The sequence below is a fragment of the Asterias amurensis genome, chromosome 20, assembly GCF_032118995.1.
Source record: "Asterias amurensis chromosome 20, ASM3211899v1".
Classification (NCBI taxonomy): Eukaryota; Metazoa; Echinodermata; class Asteroidea; order Forcipulatida; family Asteriidae; genus Asterias; species Asterias amurensis.
In genome coordinates this window covers 11,267,928-11,282,849 of record NC_092667.1, presented here as the reverse complement: position 1 = coordinate 11,282,849, position 14,922 = coordinate 11,267,928, and the positions used below count along the sequence as shown (strand labels likewise).

Here is a 14,922-nt window from a genome sequence, read left to right as displayed (position 1 = left end):
AATTATTGTGACCTGGGAAATGTTGACTTCCAACTTGATGTACTTTGGATGACATTGGGCCCTAAAACAATGTCCTATTTTGCAGAGAGGTGTAGGGCAGGCAAATTTTTCAAGATTGAAGCTCGGACGTTTGGAAAAATTACACTGGCGTAAGGGTGTTTTGGCTTGGAGGGGGAGTAACTCGATGGGCACAGGGACTCCCCATATTAAATTGAGCAGAGGATTAAAGGTCAAGAGTCAATGTACAATTGTCCCTTTACTGTAAAAAACTGAGACTTCGAAGTATTTTTCGTGTATTCTTTTAATAATTGGCATTTTGCAGTTATGCTATGGGGAGTTTATTTATTGGGTGCACTCGTAGGCTCATGAAAGCTTAAAGGAACGTTACAGAATTGGTAAGAAACACAAATCGTGAAGATCACATAATATCAAACTTACACGGTCTTTTGATGAGGATAGTAGAAAACATCCCTTGAAATATTTCTGTCTGAAATGTCATATTAATTTGATGAGAAATAAATAATATAACTTCGCGTTTTGAGTTTATCGCTCAGTGAGCGCTTTATTCATCTTTGTTTTGCATCGATGTCATGAAAAAATTGTAATAATTTTTTCACTATTCTCTCGTGACCAAGATGGCCGATCGATTTCGAACTTCTACAGGTTTGTCAGTTCATGTATATGGTGGATTACATAAAGTGCTTTCACTGCCAGCAACTGTTTTGCTAACAAAACCAATTCTGTACATTAATAATATTCCTTGAATCTATATTTTATTTCTAACTTATTTGAGATTTAAATCTACACGTTTGGGTCAAAATATGACCTAATTAATCACTGTCAATACTTCCTGATTACAATCAATATTCTTGTGTCTACATAACGGCCCTACTCCTGTCATCAGTAAAAACTACAATGGTTGATTGTTCAATAATGTGACAGAAAACTACAAGCTTATGACGCCCACCCACATCAGAGCGCTCTTTCTTCTATTGGAATGCGTTCGATATAGGATCGATTTGTCTAATGTCTGTGATTACCGATTATAATCGATGCGCCCAGCTGGTGATGAAACGGTATCCTTATCGGAATCTATTGTTAAAATTCCCCTTGGTCACACGGCACACTGGTGATAAAGAATAGGCTAATGGAGTCGTGTAAAATAAACTCAGTTTTCTATCCGTTGAAGCCTGATTCGAGCTCATTCTATGATCGAAATCAACCCGATGTGTATGAGCAGACAATAAACTGTGGAATTGTATTCTTAAACTTCAATGGCCTTTGCCGCCAAAAACTCTGCCGAAATTCTGTGTTTTTGCGAGCTGTCTTGTGTGGTTTAGCCGGCGAACGTACATTTTGTGATAACAAATAATATTACGACAATCAACCACTGGATTCTACTACTTGTTACATAATAATTTGTGTTGAAAATCCTTGGTAGAATTCGGCAGAACTTCGGGACCGCTCGCGCACGTTCGGGGATATTCGGCCATGAAGTGGTCTCTATTTGTGTCAACCGAGAACGAGCACCTCAGTGGTATTAGCGAAGGAGAAAGCGTTCGGAGATCGGACGGTAAATCAGCCGAAGTGCCGAAGAGGCACTCCCTATTGTTGGGTCATCAAGGTATAGGCTCGTTACAAGGTCAAAGGCTCCCACTGAACCGATGAGCATGACACCATCTACGTACCGAACTAGGGTGTGGCGGAGGTTCTGGGCAACACCACAAAGTTCACCAACAAGAGGACGTCCCTCGCTGGTGGATAAGTGTGTCGCTTTCTTAAGAAGGTCAAGCTTACTCGATCTTTTTCTTATCCTTGTCATCTGCTCATCAATTGCATCTACGCTGTTAATTTGGACGGTAAATACATTGAAAACGTTCCTAAGTCTGTATAAAAAAAAATTTAAACCATAATATATTGTATTTATTTGTTATGTGTGTGAGTGGGGGGGGGGGGAAGAGTGGCTTATTACTGGGTGCGTTCGTTTAGCTTCCCTGGGTCGACCCTGACGTGTGGCGGTTTTTTTTTTATCCAGGACGAACGTGTGCAGATAATTACCCACGTTCGTCCTGGGGAAAAAAACACCACGCACCGGGGTCGACCCAGGGGAGGTAAACGAACGCACCCATAATAATAGTGCTCATATCCGTTCACTCAGTGAGGCTCAAAGGCGCTTCAACACTCAGCATTCGCTCGTCCCCAGCGCCTTGCTTTAACCAAAGGCGTTGGGATGGGCAAACGTATCATGCACTGTCATTGGTTTAATAATGCGCAGTCCCATATCACACTCACACTGCGACATATTTCTATGCACTGTACGCATGACGTACTTCCTGAACAAGAATCTGTTCCAGCGATTAGCCCATCCCAGCGGTCCTGGGTAAATAGACTTGCCGCTGGGGCTAAGCGAACATTCAGTATAAATTACCTGAAATGAAGTGAGGGACTACGTTTTAAATATGAGACCTACTCATTAACACCATGTAATGGAAGGTTCTGTGGCGCAATATGCTGCCAATTACACCAGGAACACCGGGGAGAACCCCCTTCTCTTTTCGATATGTGCGTGCACAACACACGGGACCATTGGCTTGACGTCCCATCCTTAGTAATAACGGACGCAGCAGTAACGGATAAGTGTCTTACTTACGGACACATGGCCGGGATTCGAACCACACTCTGCTGATCAGAAACGTCACAGCTTGAGTCCGGCGCTCTTATTCGCTGCTGCTCGGCCACGACACGCTTTATCTCTAATGCAAAATGACCTCACTAAGTACACACGGGCGTTTATGAGTGGTTGTTATGACTAAGAGCTGTTTAAGCTCAATAAAAGACTTTCTGTAACGATAGGTGGCAGCAGACTTACCGGATAAAGCAATTGTTCTCAGAATTATGCGCATGTTAAGAACTACGAAAACAATGGAAAAGTCTCCCGCTACACTTTTATTTTGCATTAGCGTGCGAATGAGGGTGGAAAGTTTAATATTGCCATAATAGGCCTAATAAGTGTATAAGGAGAAGAATATATGACTTCCTTTACTTAAAGGCAGTGGACACTATTGGTAATTACTCAAAATAATTATTAGCATAAAACCTTGCTTGGTGACGAGTATGGGGAGAGGTTGGTGGTATAAAACATTGTGAGAAACAGCTCCCTCTGAAGTGCCATAATTTTGGAGAAAGAAGTAATTTTCCACGAATTTGATTTCACGAAATCAACCATCTATACGCACACAACTTCATGTGACAAGGGGTTTTCTTCTTTCATTATTATCTCGCAACTTTGATGACCGATTGAGCTCAAATTTTCACAGGTTTGTTATTTTATGCATATGTTGAGATACACCAACTTTGAAGACTAGTCTTTGACAATTACCAAAAGTGTCCACTGCATTTAATCCTGTTGTCCTAATTATCTTGACTTTTTTTTCTCTTAAATGTCCAGACATGTTTCTATCGAGCACATACACATACTCCTCGAAAAAGACAAGATCAGACGGCGATCACAAAGGTAAGCATAATGATAGTCAGGTAGTTGCATTGGGAATTATCCCTATGATAACCCAGGAGTGATATATAGGGTGCGTTCGTTCTGCTCCCCTGGGTCGACCCCGGTGTGTGGCGGTTTTTTTTTCCAGGACGAACGTGGGTAATTATCTGCACACATTCATCCTGGAAAAAAAACGCCACACACCGGGGTCGACCCAGGGAAGCTAAACGAACGCATCCATAGGTTCTCCCCGTGCCAATAATATTGTCAGTCCCTTAAAAACAAAACACCACAACTCTAGATCTTGATAAAGGTTTTAAAGGTATAATCAACGCACAGACATTTCAGATTTGTAATATGTTACTATAGGTACTGATGTATACTCATGTTAACCTGGGAGACGAGGTAGTAATCGTTGTTAGTAAGAGCTGTGGAAATTTGACCCTGTTTTGTTGGTAACTACCAACAGAAATGTCGAGTATCGGGTGACGTACTATAAGGAATCTCCCCGACCACAGCATTCACATACAAAATAATACGGCCATCACAGAAATGTGAATGTCAAAAACTGCTCCTCAGAAGAGTTTTTGAGATTGTTCTACATTTTGATTTCAAATAGACGAAATAATTTAGCAGGATGCCTACTACAAAACCACTAATATTATCTTCAACCTGTAGGCTTTAGAATAATTGTATACATTATTAGTCTTAATTCGGGTCATGACCAAAGTTTGGCCGTAACACCGCGCCTATTTTCGGCATTCCCATGACAATAATACAGAACAGAGCAAGACGATGATCGAAGGGAATAACAATACAGCCAGCAACACATGCCAGGGAGAAACAAAATTAACTTATGAACTATGACCAGGGGGCCTTGTTAACAGTGTTATACTGGCGTTACCAAACGGAAATGAGTCACGAGGATGAATATTGTTATTCCTTTGATATCCAACAGATTCCGTCACCAACAGTGGTTCATCATCAACCGACTACCAACTCGGGCGGAGTCAAAACCTTGAAGCAAAACCTACGAAACCTAGGGGTGACTAGTGCCCTCCACTCGACCTACAGCCTCACTAATAGTGAGCTTCACGTTGGCGACACGGCACATTTTATCATCCAAGCGAAAGATGCCGAAGGGAGGAACCAAGTCACTGGTGGCGATTTCTGGTTTCCAGTTCTAACAACGGACGTTGGTTCATACCCGGCCAAGGGAGGGCGCACTGCTGGAAAGGTTGTGGATCACAAAAACGGAACTTATAGTGTGTTCTTTTACGCAGGGTGGGAAGGGATTGCCTACGTTCACATGACACTAGCTGCTACGAGCGAAGCCACTACATGGCTAAGAACAAAATACTGGCCATCGGAGAGGCTTGCATTTTGGGACGGCGAGTTTTCTGGCGCGAGCACCCTGGACGGACAGAGAATCACAGAAATCACTTCGTGTTTTCTTTTGAGGAGAGTGACGTCACCAAACCTCTGCAGGATCGACTACAACCCGAAGGCCACTGGGTCGACGGCTCTTTACTGCAAGTTGCCAGAGAAATTGAAGTGCGTGGACTTCAAAACTGTTAAGATGAATGGTGACGTCACTGGTATAATGAACAACTTATTTATTGGAAAAGACAAGCGTTTATTTCAGGGGTAAGTTCAGTAACAGTATAGACCTATATGAAAACATCAAACCAAACATAAACGTAAGCACAAACCCCAGAGTTTGATCAAGATGGCGCGCAAAAAGCCCTACTATAGCTAGCGTGCAAATCTCGCGAATTTTCGGGGAACTCCATCAAGTGAGCGAACATTTTTCTACACGCGTTAACAACGTGGTCCCAAAAAGTGTTTGAATACGCGCGAGACTTACCGGGTTACGTAATCGAAGTCATTTTTACGATAGGGTATTTTGTATTAATTTATGGCTTCCCATACTTTTCCAAAATGGGCCCTGTTAGCCCATCCCATCTATTAAGCGCTTTTGATGAGGCGCTGTGACCGATCGACTACCGGTATACCCGGTATATTTTAATTTGAGGTTTTTTTCTCTCACCAGTGAGAACTACATGGCAACGCTTACAAGAGGTCCGAAAACAATAGACATCTTAAGTAAGTATTTTAAAAATATTATTATATAATATGCATAGACATGGGACTCGTAGTTAATTAGTCATAGATTGTTCTTTACACTGTAAACACGGCTGCAGTGCATTTGAAGACTTTGGAACGCTAGGTGGCAGCAGACTTACCAGGTAAATTTCCATTTTTACGTAGTTCTGAGCCTGCGCACATTACCGAGAACAATGGATTTTACCTAGTAAGTCTGCTGCCACCAAGCGTCCCCAAGGCGGGGCTTAAAATTGGCGAGCTGCTAACGTTACAAAGTGAGGGCATTTACCGCGATTTGTTGATTTAAATTTTGTGGCGCGAGCGTGATTTGGGGTCAGAAAAGATGAAAACCTTGAGTGATTGTAACGTCAACAATTTACATTGTTTTAACCTTTATAGATATAAGATTTTAACCCACTGTTTCCCCTCAATTATACCCACAGAATCAAAAAATAATATAACCAAACATCAAGCACCAGACTGCAGGCCGAACGACGAGCCCCTTATGAACGATGGGTTCTGGCTCAACGACGAGTGGCACCACCTCCAATGTAATGTCCGCAGATGGGATGACGTACAGGCTGTCAAAGGCTGCCTACGTCACAAGCACGTGTTCATATTGGGGGATTCAAACGTGAGATCCTGGTATAAAGTTCTCATGAAGAGAATCGGTTATACCGAATGGAACACTTTAGACAAAGAGGAACATGCAAGGATAAGTATGGACTACAAGAACGAAGATTTAGAGATGAGCTTTCGAAGTCACCCTCGTCTCGTCACAGCCGTCAAAACAACCTTAAACGAAACTCTTTACGAAGTTGATTTCCTTGATAACATACCGAGCGATTCTTGTCACAATTTTATCATCATCTTTTGTCCATGGGGACACTTTACTCAGTGGTCTACAGAAAGCTACGTCGAGCGCACGCAACTCCTCAAAGAGGCGGTTTTACGGTTCCGGGAGCGATGCCCTGACGTCCCTATGGTCATTAAGGGTGCACACGCCAGGGACCACTCTATTCTCGCACAGAAAGTTTATGCAAATGATTATACTCTTTGGAACTTGGGTTCGATTCTGAAAGAGACATTTCGAGGTACTGGTCTATATTATTATGATATATGGCAGATGGGGCTAGCATATGGGAAACAGAATATGCACATGCCCTGGGAAGTCGTTGAGGAAGAAGTTAATTGGTTGTTGTCATATGCCTGTAAAAAAGATAAAGATTAAAGCCATTATACACTTTCGGGACAGAAAAAAAGAGTTCACAGATCATCAAATTACTTACAGGGTTTACAGAAGGTAATGGTGAAAGACTTCTCTTGAAATATTATTCCATGGAATGCTTTACTTTTTGAGAAAACATTAAAACAATTGTCAATTCTTGATTATCGAGAATTACGGGTTTATTTTTAACACATGTCATGGCACGGCGAAACGTGCGGAAACAGGGGTGGGTTTTCCCGTTATTTCCTCCCGACTCCGATGACCGATTGAGCCTAAATTTTCACAGGTTTGTTATTTTTATATATAAGTTTTGATACACGAAGTGTGGGCCTTTGGACAATACTGTTTACCGAAAGTGTCCAATGGATTTAAACTCAAAATAAATTATATAACATTTAAAAAAATCTTGTATACTTATGAAAGTTGCATCACTTTTTTGTCTGAAAGACGTTTTTCTAGACGGGCCTTCAAGAGTCACGCGCCGAACCAACTTCTTAGAACATGAAAAGTTTGACATCTTAAACAGCGACTGGGATGCTGATAAAGTCGAAAGACTGTTGCAGTCGTTTTGAACGACTTTGGAGTGTCGATCTTGTCATGAGCCGAACCAAACTAAACAACAACATAAAAGGACCATTTTTGACTATACTCGTTTTAATTTGACAAAACTGTTACACACTCTTTAAAAAAATTGCTGGGAATTGCAATAGTCCATTGTTGTGTCTAAACTTGTTTTAAAATATACAACTTTGTTTCACCTAATACCTTTAACACTTTTAATAATCTTGAAAAAAAGGTTAATATAATTTAACTTTTCCAAATTTTAATACCTGAAATAAAATTTTACAAGTTAATTCTTGTTTTCTATTAGCAATTCAAGTTATACATTGCACGTTTGGGAAGTAAATTAAAAAACAGAAAAGATTGGTTTAAAGCTAAAAAATCTGGCGATAGACACAGATATTTTAATCACCGGGTTACCGGTAAACCTTTAAACCTTCAAACTCAACTCTTACAATTTCTACCTTACAAAGCTTCATACCTTGCAAAGAGAAAACTTCTTGGTAATAATGCATTTGTGACCATTGCTGCCTTGCAGCCGTGAAAGACAATGGCAGGAACAAATCGGGGAAACTTGTACCTTAAAGGCAGTGGACACTATTGGTAATTACTCAAAATAATTATTAGCATAAAAAGTAATTTTCCACGAATTTGATTTCGAGACCTAAGATTTAGAATTTGAGGTCTCAAAATCAAGCATCTGAAAGCACACAACTTAGTGTGACAAGGGTAGATTTTTTCTTTCACTATTATCTCGCAACTTCGACGACCAATTAAGCTCAAATTTTCACAGGTTTGTTATTTAATGCATAATTATGTTGAGATACACCAACTGTGAAAAGTCTTTGACAATTACCAATAGTGTCCAGTGCCTCTAACCCTGCAATGCCCAACCACTGTTAAAAACTACACGACCGGCATTGGTTACTGCTGCAACTCATTTGTAAAGTTGATTTCATATTTTGTACAAAGCTAATATATAAACCTTTCTAGACGCTGTACAGATAGTAAAACAAAAATATACATAACAATGATTAACTTTTAATTTTGTTGTTGTTAATTATTATGTTTGTTTGTTGGGGTGTTTGCTTTGTTTGTTTAATTATTTATTTAGTTATTCTAATTCTATTTTTGTACGTGTGGTGAGGGATTAATTGTACTTTCTTTGTCTGGTGGATTCTAACTGGATGATTTTGATTCATATTGCTGTCCCACTCCCTGATTCTCCTGAAGCATCTACCTCATCAGCCTCTTGGGACGGCGCTCTTACCTTAGATGGGTTTTGACTCGGGGCATCTGGGAGGTCCTTAAGATGCTGTATCAACCATTCATACTGGAAACCAAAAAATATTTTGATACTTTATTAGAGAGCTATACATTTAACAGGTGTGTAATATTATAGCAAATAATACTTGTTGTGATCTTAACACAATTAAATAGCAAATATACTTGTTGTGGTCTATTAACATAAATAAATAGCAAATAATACACTTGTTGTAATCTTATATAAGACAATTAAATAGCAAATATACTTGTTTTGGCCTATTAACAAAAAAAATAAATAGCAAATTATATACTTGTTCTGATCTTATATTGAGACAATTAAATAGCAATTTATATACTTGTTGTGGCCGATTAACAAAACTCTTAATTAGCAAATTATATACTTGTTGTGATCTTATATAAGACAATTAAATAGCAATTGATATACTTATTCTGATCTTACATTTAAGACAAATAAATAGCAAACAAGTATATGTTGTGATCTTACATATTATATAGGACAAAGAAATCATTCACAGTATGCACTTGTGACTTTGCAAAAGACAAATAAATAGAAAACATGTACTTGTGAAATACGCAAGACCAGTAAATATAGCAAACATAATATACTTGTTTTGATCTTACAAAAGACAAATAAATAGAAAACATAAGTACTTGTTGTCATCTTACATAATTAAGACAAATAAACATCTTAAATAAGACAAATAAATGGCAAACATCGATGAATAATGGCTTACAAAAGCATCAACATCAACCAAAGACGCGTACAGAGAATGAATACCACAATGAGTTGAATACACATTAATATCAATAAATATCACTGTGATTCACAAAATAAAAAATAAAAATTGTCATATATCATGAAAGGCAATAACCAGGGTGTTTTTTTTCCATTATTATCTCGCAACTTCGATGACCGATTGAGCTCAAATTTTCACAGGTTTGTTATTTTATGCATACATTGAGATACACCAAGTGAGAGGACTGGTCTTTGACGATAATCAATAGTGTCCAGTGTCTTTAAGTACTACTTTGGGGGCGAGTGAGGGAGAGGGTCTTTAAAAACCTTAGGATGTATGCATACCCACTTGTGAGACCGAGGTGTATTAAAGGCCATGTAACACAAGGCAGTTTACAGGCAACAAGTTCCAGGCAACCTCAAAGAAGAAAAGGCAGTCACATTTGAATGTTCACATAAAATGGTCCTGTAGCATGCAGTGCAGTTGGTTGCCTGTAAAAGTTGCCTCATGTGACAACGCTCTAAGGTCGGATTCAAAACAGGTCACCAAGGTGTAGAAAGCGAATCTGATCCAGGCCTGGAATTTCCTCCTAAAAAGGGCAAGGCCATTTTCATTTTGTATAAAAGGGCACTTCCATTGGAAAATCTTAAAGTCTGTGGGGAAAGGGGGCACCAAGGCCAAGACCAGGGCAATGGAAAGCATGTTAATTCAAAACCCCAGATGAAGAGCTTACCGTTGCGAACCATGGCGAGTTGTTCCTGTACATCTGCCTCCCCATGAACTTCATCTCGCTGACTGGGTATAGTATGTGGAGGTGTAGGTGATCTACTGTGTTGAATGGGGGCCAATGGAACCCTGATCTGAAAAGAAGAATGTCAAAGTCAAGTAGTTTTAGCCTTCGAGAAAGACTCTGCAAGGGTCGAAACGTCAGGCCGTTAACCATGTTTCGCATTTTATACCATAGGTCGTTTTGGTTGGTAAGTTGAAGCTATTTCTATTTTCCCTTTTCAAGTAATTTTAATGGGTATAATACATTCAACCAATGTTTGTATTAGTGAGATTGGCTGTTGCCAGCTTGGTGTTGATATCCCCCTGTGAGAGTTTGCCGAGTTCCCTCGATGGGAAGATCATCAAAACAACCTCAACAGGTTTCGAACCCATGACTCTGCTGATTGGAAACACCAGAGCTTTAGTCAAGATCGGGGCTCGAACCCACACTCTGCTGATCAGAAACACGAGAGTTTGTGTCAAGATCGGGGCTCGAACCCACACTCTGCTGATCAGAAACACCAGAGCTTGAGTCAAGACCAGGGCTCGAACCCACACTCTGCTGATCAGAAACACCAGAGCTTGAGTCAAGACCGGGGCTTGAACCCACACTCTGCTGATCAGAAACACCAGAGCTTGAGTTCGGTGCTCTTAATCTCTCATCAGCAATGACACCACTTCATGATTGACAACAAATTTTCACCGTATCGCCAACCATCTTTTGTTGTGTACCTTAATTACCTTGCATCGTCAATACTTCCTCCTTTCTGTTCTAAGACTCCTTGCCCCACTGCATGAAGATATTCCACTGAAATAAAACAACAATGACATCACCAAACAAAGTAGTTCATCCGCTAGGATTATCAATTTTAAACATTAATGCAGTTAATTTTTTTTTCATTGCCTAGGGAAACAAAAACCTCTGATGGATTTGAAAAGATTTTGGGTTGAACAAAGAGAAATTGACTAGAAAGGGATGTGAAGCAACGACCTCCGGATTAAAGGAACACATTGCCTTGGATCGGTCGAGTTGGTCTTTGAAAATTGTCCTGTAACCGTTTGTTATAAAATGCATTGGGTAGAAAGATGTTGTAAAAGTAGAATACAATGATCCACACAAACATGCCTCGAAATTGCGTGGTTTTCTTTTTACCTCGTCGACTAACACGGTCGGCCATTTATGGGAGTCAAATTTTTGACTCCCATAAATGGCCGATCATGTTGGTTCGCGACGTAAATGGAAAACCGTGTAATTTTTAGTGATACTTGTGTGGATCATTAAATTCTACTTTTAAAACATCTTTCTAACCATATGCATTTCATAACAAATGGTTACTAACGCTTTTTATAGACCAACTCGTCCGATTCAAGGCAATGTGTTCCTTTAACATACTGGCATCTGGGCTATCCCTATCTAGCCCTATGTTGGCGGTCTTCCTATAGGAATGAGACTGTTTCTGTCGAGTTCCCTAAGGTTCATGCAAAAAAACTGGGCCAGAGGTCGGAGTCAAGTTCGTAGGGCACTGCTCTTTTCAAGCTGAGCTTCCAGTCAGCGAGCTTGTGCTTTGGGAGCCCAAACAAGGTTGAGTCCAAAGAGGTCAAGTTCACCTCAAGACAACAAATCCAAGCTACACTACCAAGAGATGGATTGCACTTGACTCTATTGACCACCATCTTTGATGTCGGAACAAAAATGGAAACGTGTAGGCCTTCATGCTACGCATACCTCTCAGCCTTTCATGTATGGACTGTTCCTCAATGGGTGCGTTCGATTAGCTTCCCTGGGTCGACCCCACGGTGCTCACTCGGGTATGCCCCTGACAATTGAGCTAATCGAACGATCACTCACCCTCTCGTGGTGACCTCATGCAAACCTGGGGCCAGCCCCAAGTGGCGCACTACACAAGCAGGGCACTTGGGGCTGACCCGGGTGAGCCCCTGGAATGACGTCAAAGCTGTTCGAACGTACCGGGGGCAGACCGGGGTCGACCCAGGGAAGCTAATCACTAATCAGATGCCCGGGCACCCAATGATGGCGGCCAATGCAAGGGAGATTTAATTGATTGATAATTACCCATGGGGAGGTCTTCTTTTTTCAATGTCTTCGCGTTACCATGGTGACTATTTGGAATGATGAGAAGATGTTCCTTTGCCGCTGGTTTATGATCATAGAAAACCGTCACTTCACTATTCTAGAAGGTTAGAAAAATGGTGAAAGTATTATTAGTATTATTAATTTTGGTTTTTACCCATACATCTATTATTAGTATTGTAATACATTTCTCCATCTGTTTTTAAAACTAAGTAGGCCTCAAGGTCATAAGTGAACTTAATCACTAAAGCTACATTTAGCAAGCCTGAGGAATCTGTGAGCAAGGGTGCTTGCTAATGTGTGAACAAAACACATGGATTTACCCTACTTCTATAAACTATAGCCTAAGGCTCACGAGGGAGCCTTAAATACCGTAGTTTCTTGAAGTAGGTTAACCCCAGACCCAGTAACTGGGGTGTCATCCTTATTAATTTTTTAATAAAGGAGTATAAATACACACAGCGCCCCAGATAGGCCTACTTGGGTCTAGGTAGGGACGCTTTACTTCTAGAAGTAATAAGGTTAATTCTGCTATCACTCATCAGTTGTGAAGACGATAGCGGAAACCAACCTCATACAGTGTACAGTAGGGAAGCCTTACTAAAATGAAGTTACGTCTGCATGTCGTAACCCTACTCTTCCACAATATTCTGTGTTCCTTTACATGCACTACTACCAACCCTTTGAACACAAGGGACCTACAACACAGCTTATGAATCATGTCTACTACTAGTCTACATGTTATTGTTAATGTCAAACAATAGGCTGGATGTCAGGATTCGAACCCCCACTCTGGCTGATGACTAACACCAGAGCTCGAGATTGTGGCGCTCTTATTTAATAAATCCCTCCTCCACAAACTGAAGAAATATTAATTTTATGCAATGCAGCTGGCAAATGCAAAGACAATACGAAATGAAATAAAAAAAGATAAATAACTTCACAAGAATAGTTTTTTTTACCTTGAAAAGGATTGTGGTCGGTATCTCCCCCTTCGATAGTTTACAGAAAATGCAGTCTTTCTTCGTGACTGGTTCTTTACCTTTAGTTATAATTTCTGACTCAAACTTCTTAGCTAAATCGTCCATTGTTCTGTATCTTTCTATAAACTCGGGTAACGACAAACCCCTATCAGCCGACAGACTACACACAGGAAGTAAACATTACCATTTTTTGGAGCCGTAAAACAACACTACAGACGAGCCAGTCAGTCCATGGTCCAGTCTGCTTGTAGCGCCGAATTTTAAGTTTCAGTCATTTAACCGTCAACGCGGTCAACTGATGTCATGTACTGACACATAGCTCTATGACTGACACTTGAAAGGGTTTTCTGTGTGATGTGTGATGTGATGGACCCATATTATTTGCTCAAGGGTCCAAATAACTTCATTAAAGCACAAAAACTTGCTAAACACAAAGTATTGCTACATAAAGTTGTTAAGCATTAATGGTGACAGTGATGAGACCAGTGTTAAAAGCGGAGCCATTAACATCTCAACAAGGTGGGCTATATAGTACGGGGCGTCCCGAGTTCGTTGGTTCGAATCCCACTCTAGCCAATTTTTCTTTGTTCAACCCAAAACATTATTTTAAATATTTTAATTGAATTCGAGACCTCAGCTAAGGAGCTAGGTCTCGAATTCAAGCATCTGGCTGAAAGCACAGATTGTGCGACAAAGGTGGGTTTTTTCTTCAATTATTCTCTCGCAACTTTGACGACCAATTGAGTGCAAATTTTCACAGGTTTGTAATTTTAAAGATGATCTGTCAGATTTTTGGCCGATTCGACCCAAAAATTTTGATTTAAAATTCAATAGGTATTTTGCTGGGGGTCGAGAAAGTTACAAGCTTTCATTTGAGCCATTGCTCGAAAAAGTCCGCCAATTATAAGTAGCAGTGCAATAAAGTGCTCAAAATTAGTTGTTGTCGGGATCCCGACAATAATATTACGTGACCAATTCTTATGTGTTTTATAAGAAACGTTTTAAATTTTTGTCAAGGTTCCTGATCATTAAAAGTAAGAGTTAAACTTTTTTTCGTTTGAGCGGGTGATACTCTTTGAAATACCATTCACTCAAAAAAATCTATTTTTTAATGTTTGGGGCCAAAAATCTGACATAGCATCTTTAAAGATGTTGAGAGATACACCAAGTGAGAATACTGGTCTTTGTTTCCAGTGCCTTTATGATACTGCTCTTGTACATTTCCCGAGAGACGGACAAGGACTTGGCCCGCAGGCAGGGACCAAAAATAATAAAAATTTTGAGGAAAGTAGTAAAAAAAAAAAGTAATCAATACAAAACTATGTAGTCATTCCATTCTCAAATTCCAACAGATCAATCATGCCAGAACATTTTTCCCAAAACATCATTTTTTTTTGTGCGATTATGCTCATCTCATCTAAGCAAAACGGGCAACTATCATTCAGAATCTTTCTCCCTGTAGAGGGTTAGAAAACTTTGATCTGAGAATAGGGCGCACCCAACGATTGGAAATGACCAGTTTGGAGTGCTGTCTGGAGACGGGTACATTGAAAAACAGGGTGGGGACGAGCGATCAGCGCACGTCATAATAAATTAACATAACTTCGAAAATGAAATGATGGAAACGGGTTTCAAGACTCAACAGAAAGCGAAGTTGCGTGCCGTGA

General features: G+C 40.2%; 2 protein-coding genes across 2 annotated transcripts; one reads left to right on the top strand and one right to left on the bottom strand.

Annotated features, from left to right (window-relative positions):
• The first annotated feature begins 1,300 nt into the window (after positions 1-1,300).
• On the top strand, positions 1,301-6,830 carry LOC139952505 (NXPE family member 3-like). The gene is made up of 5 exons (XM_071951654.1): positions 1,301-1,859; positions 3,449-3,514; positions 4,452-5,140; positions 5,547-5,599; positions 6,043-6,830. Exons 1-5 carry the CDS (start codon positions 1,665-1,667, stop codon positions 6,828-6,830), a joined length of 1,791 nt encoding a protein of 596 aa, XP_071807755.1. The 5' UTR covers positions 1,301-1,664.
• A 352-nt stretch (positions 6,831-7,182) lies between these two features.
• On the bottom strand, positions 7,183-13,534 carry LOC139952328 (adenosine 5'-monophosphoramidase HINT3-like). The gene is made up of 5 exons (XM_071951433.1): positions 13,235-13,534; positions 12,255-12,372; positions 10,922-10,988; positions 10,146-10,272; positions 7,183-8,721 (listed from the first exon to the last, which is right to left on the bottom strand). The coding sequence occupies exons 1-5, from the start codon at positions 13,358-13,360 to the stop codon at positions 8,587-8,589; spliced, it is 573 nt and encodes a 190-aa protein (XP_071807534.1). The 5' UTR covers positions 13,361-13,534; the 3' UTR covers positions 7,183-8,586.
• Between the last annotated feature and the right edge of the window lie 1,388 nt (positions 13,535-14,922).

What these genes read in the sequence shown, in the direction of transcription:
- LOC139952505 (XM_071951654.1), top strand. Translation starts at nt 1,665, where the DNA reads ATGAGCATGACACCATCTACGTACCGAACTAGGGTGTGGCGGAGGTTC. An exon ending in CTACGCTGTTAATTTGGACG is followed by an intron (nt 1,860 to 3,448) that starts GTAAATACATTG and finishes TTAAATGTCCAG; the next exon opens with ACATGTTTCTATCGAGCACA. An exon ending in GACAAGCGTTTATTTCAGGG is followed by an intron (nt 5,141 to 5,546) that starts GTAAGTTCAGTA and finishes TTCTCTCACCAG; the next exon opens with TGAGAACTACATGGCAACGC.
- LOC139952328 (XM_071951433.1), bottom strand. Translation starts at nt 13,360, where the DNA reads ATGGACGATTTAGCTAAGAAGTTTGAGTCAGAAATTATAACTAAAGGT. An exon ending in AAAAGAAGACCTCCCCATGG is followed by an intron (nt 10,989 to 12,254) that starts GTAATTATCAAT and finishes GTTTTATTTCAG; the next exon opens with TGGAATATCTTCATGCAGTG. An exon ending in ACTCGCCATGGTTCGCAACG is followed by an intron (nt 8,722 to 10,145) that starts GTAAGCTCTTCA and finishes TTTGGTTTCCAG; the next exon opens with TATGAATGGTTGATACAGCA.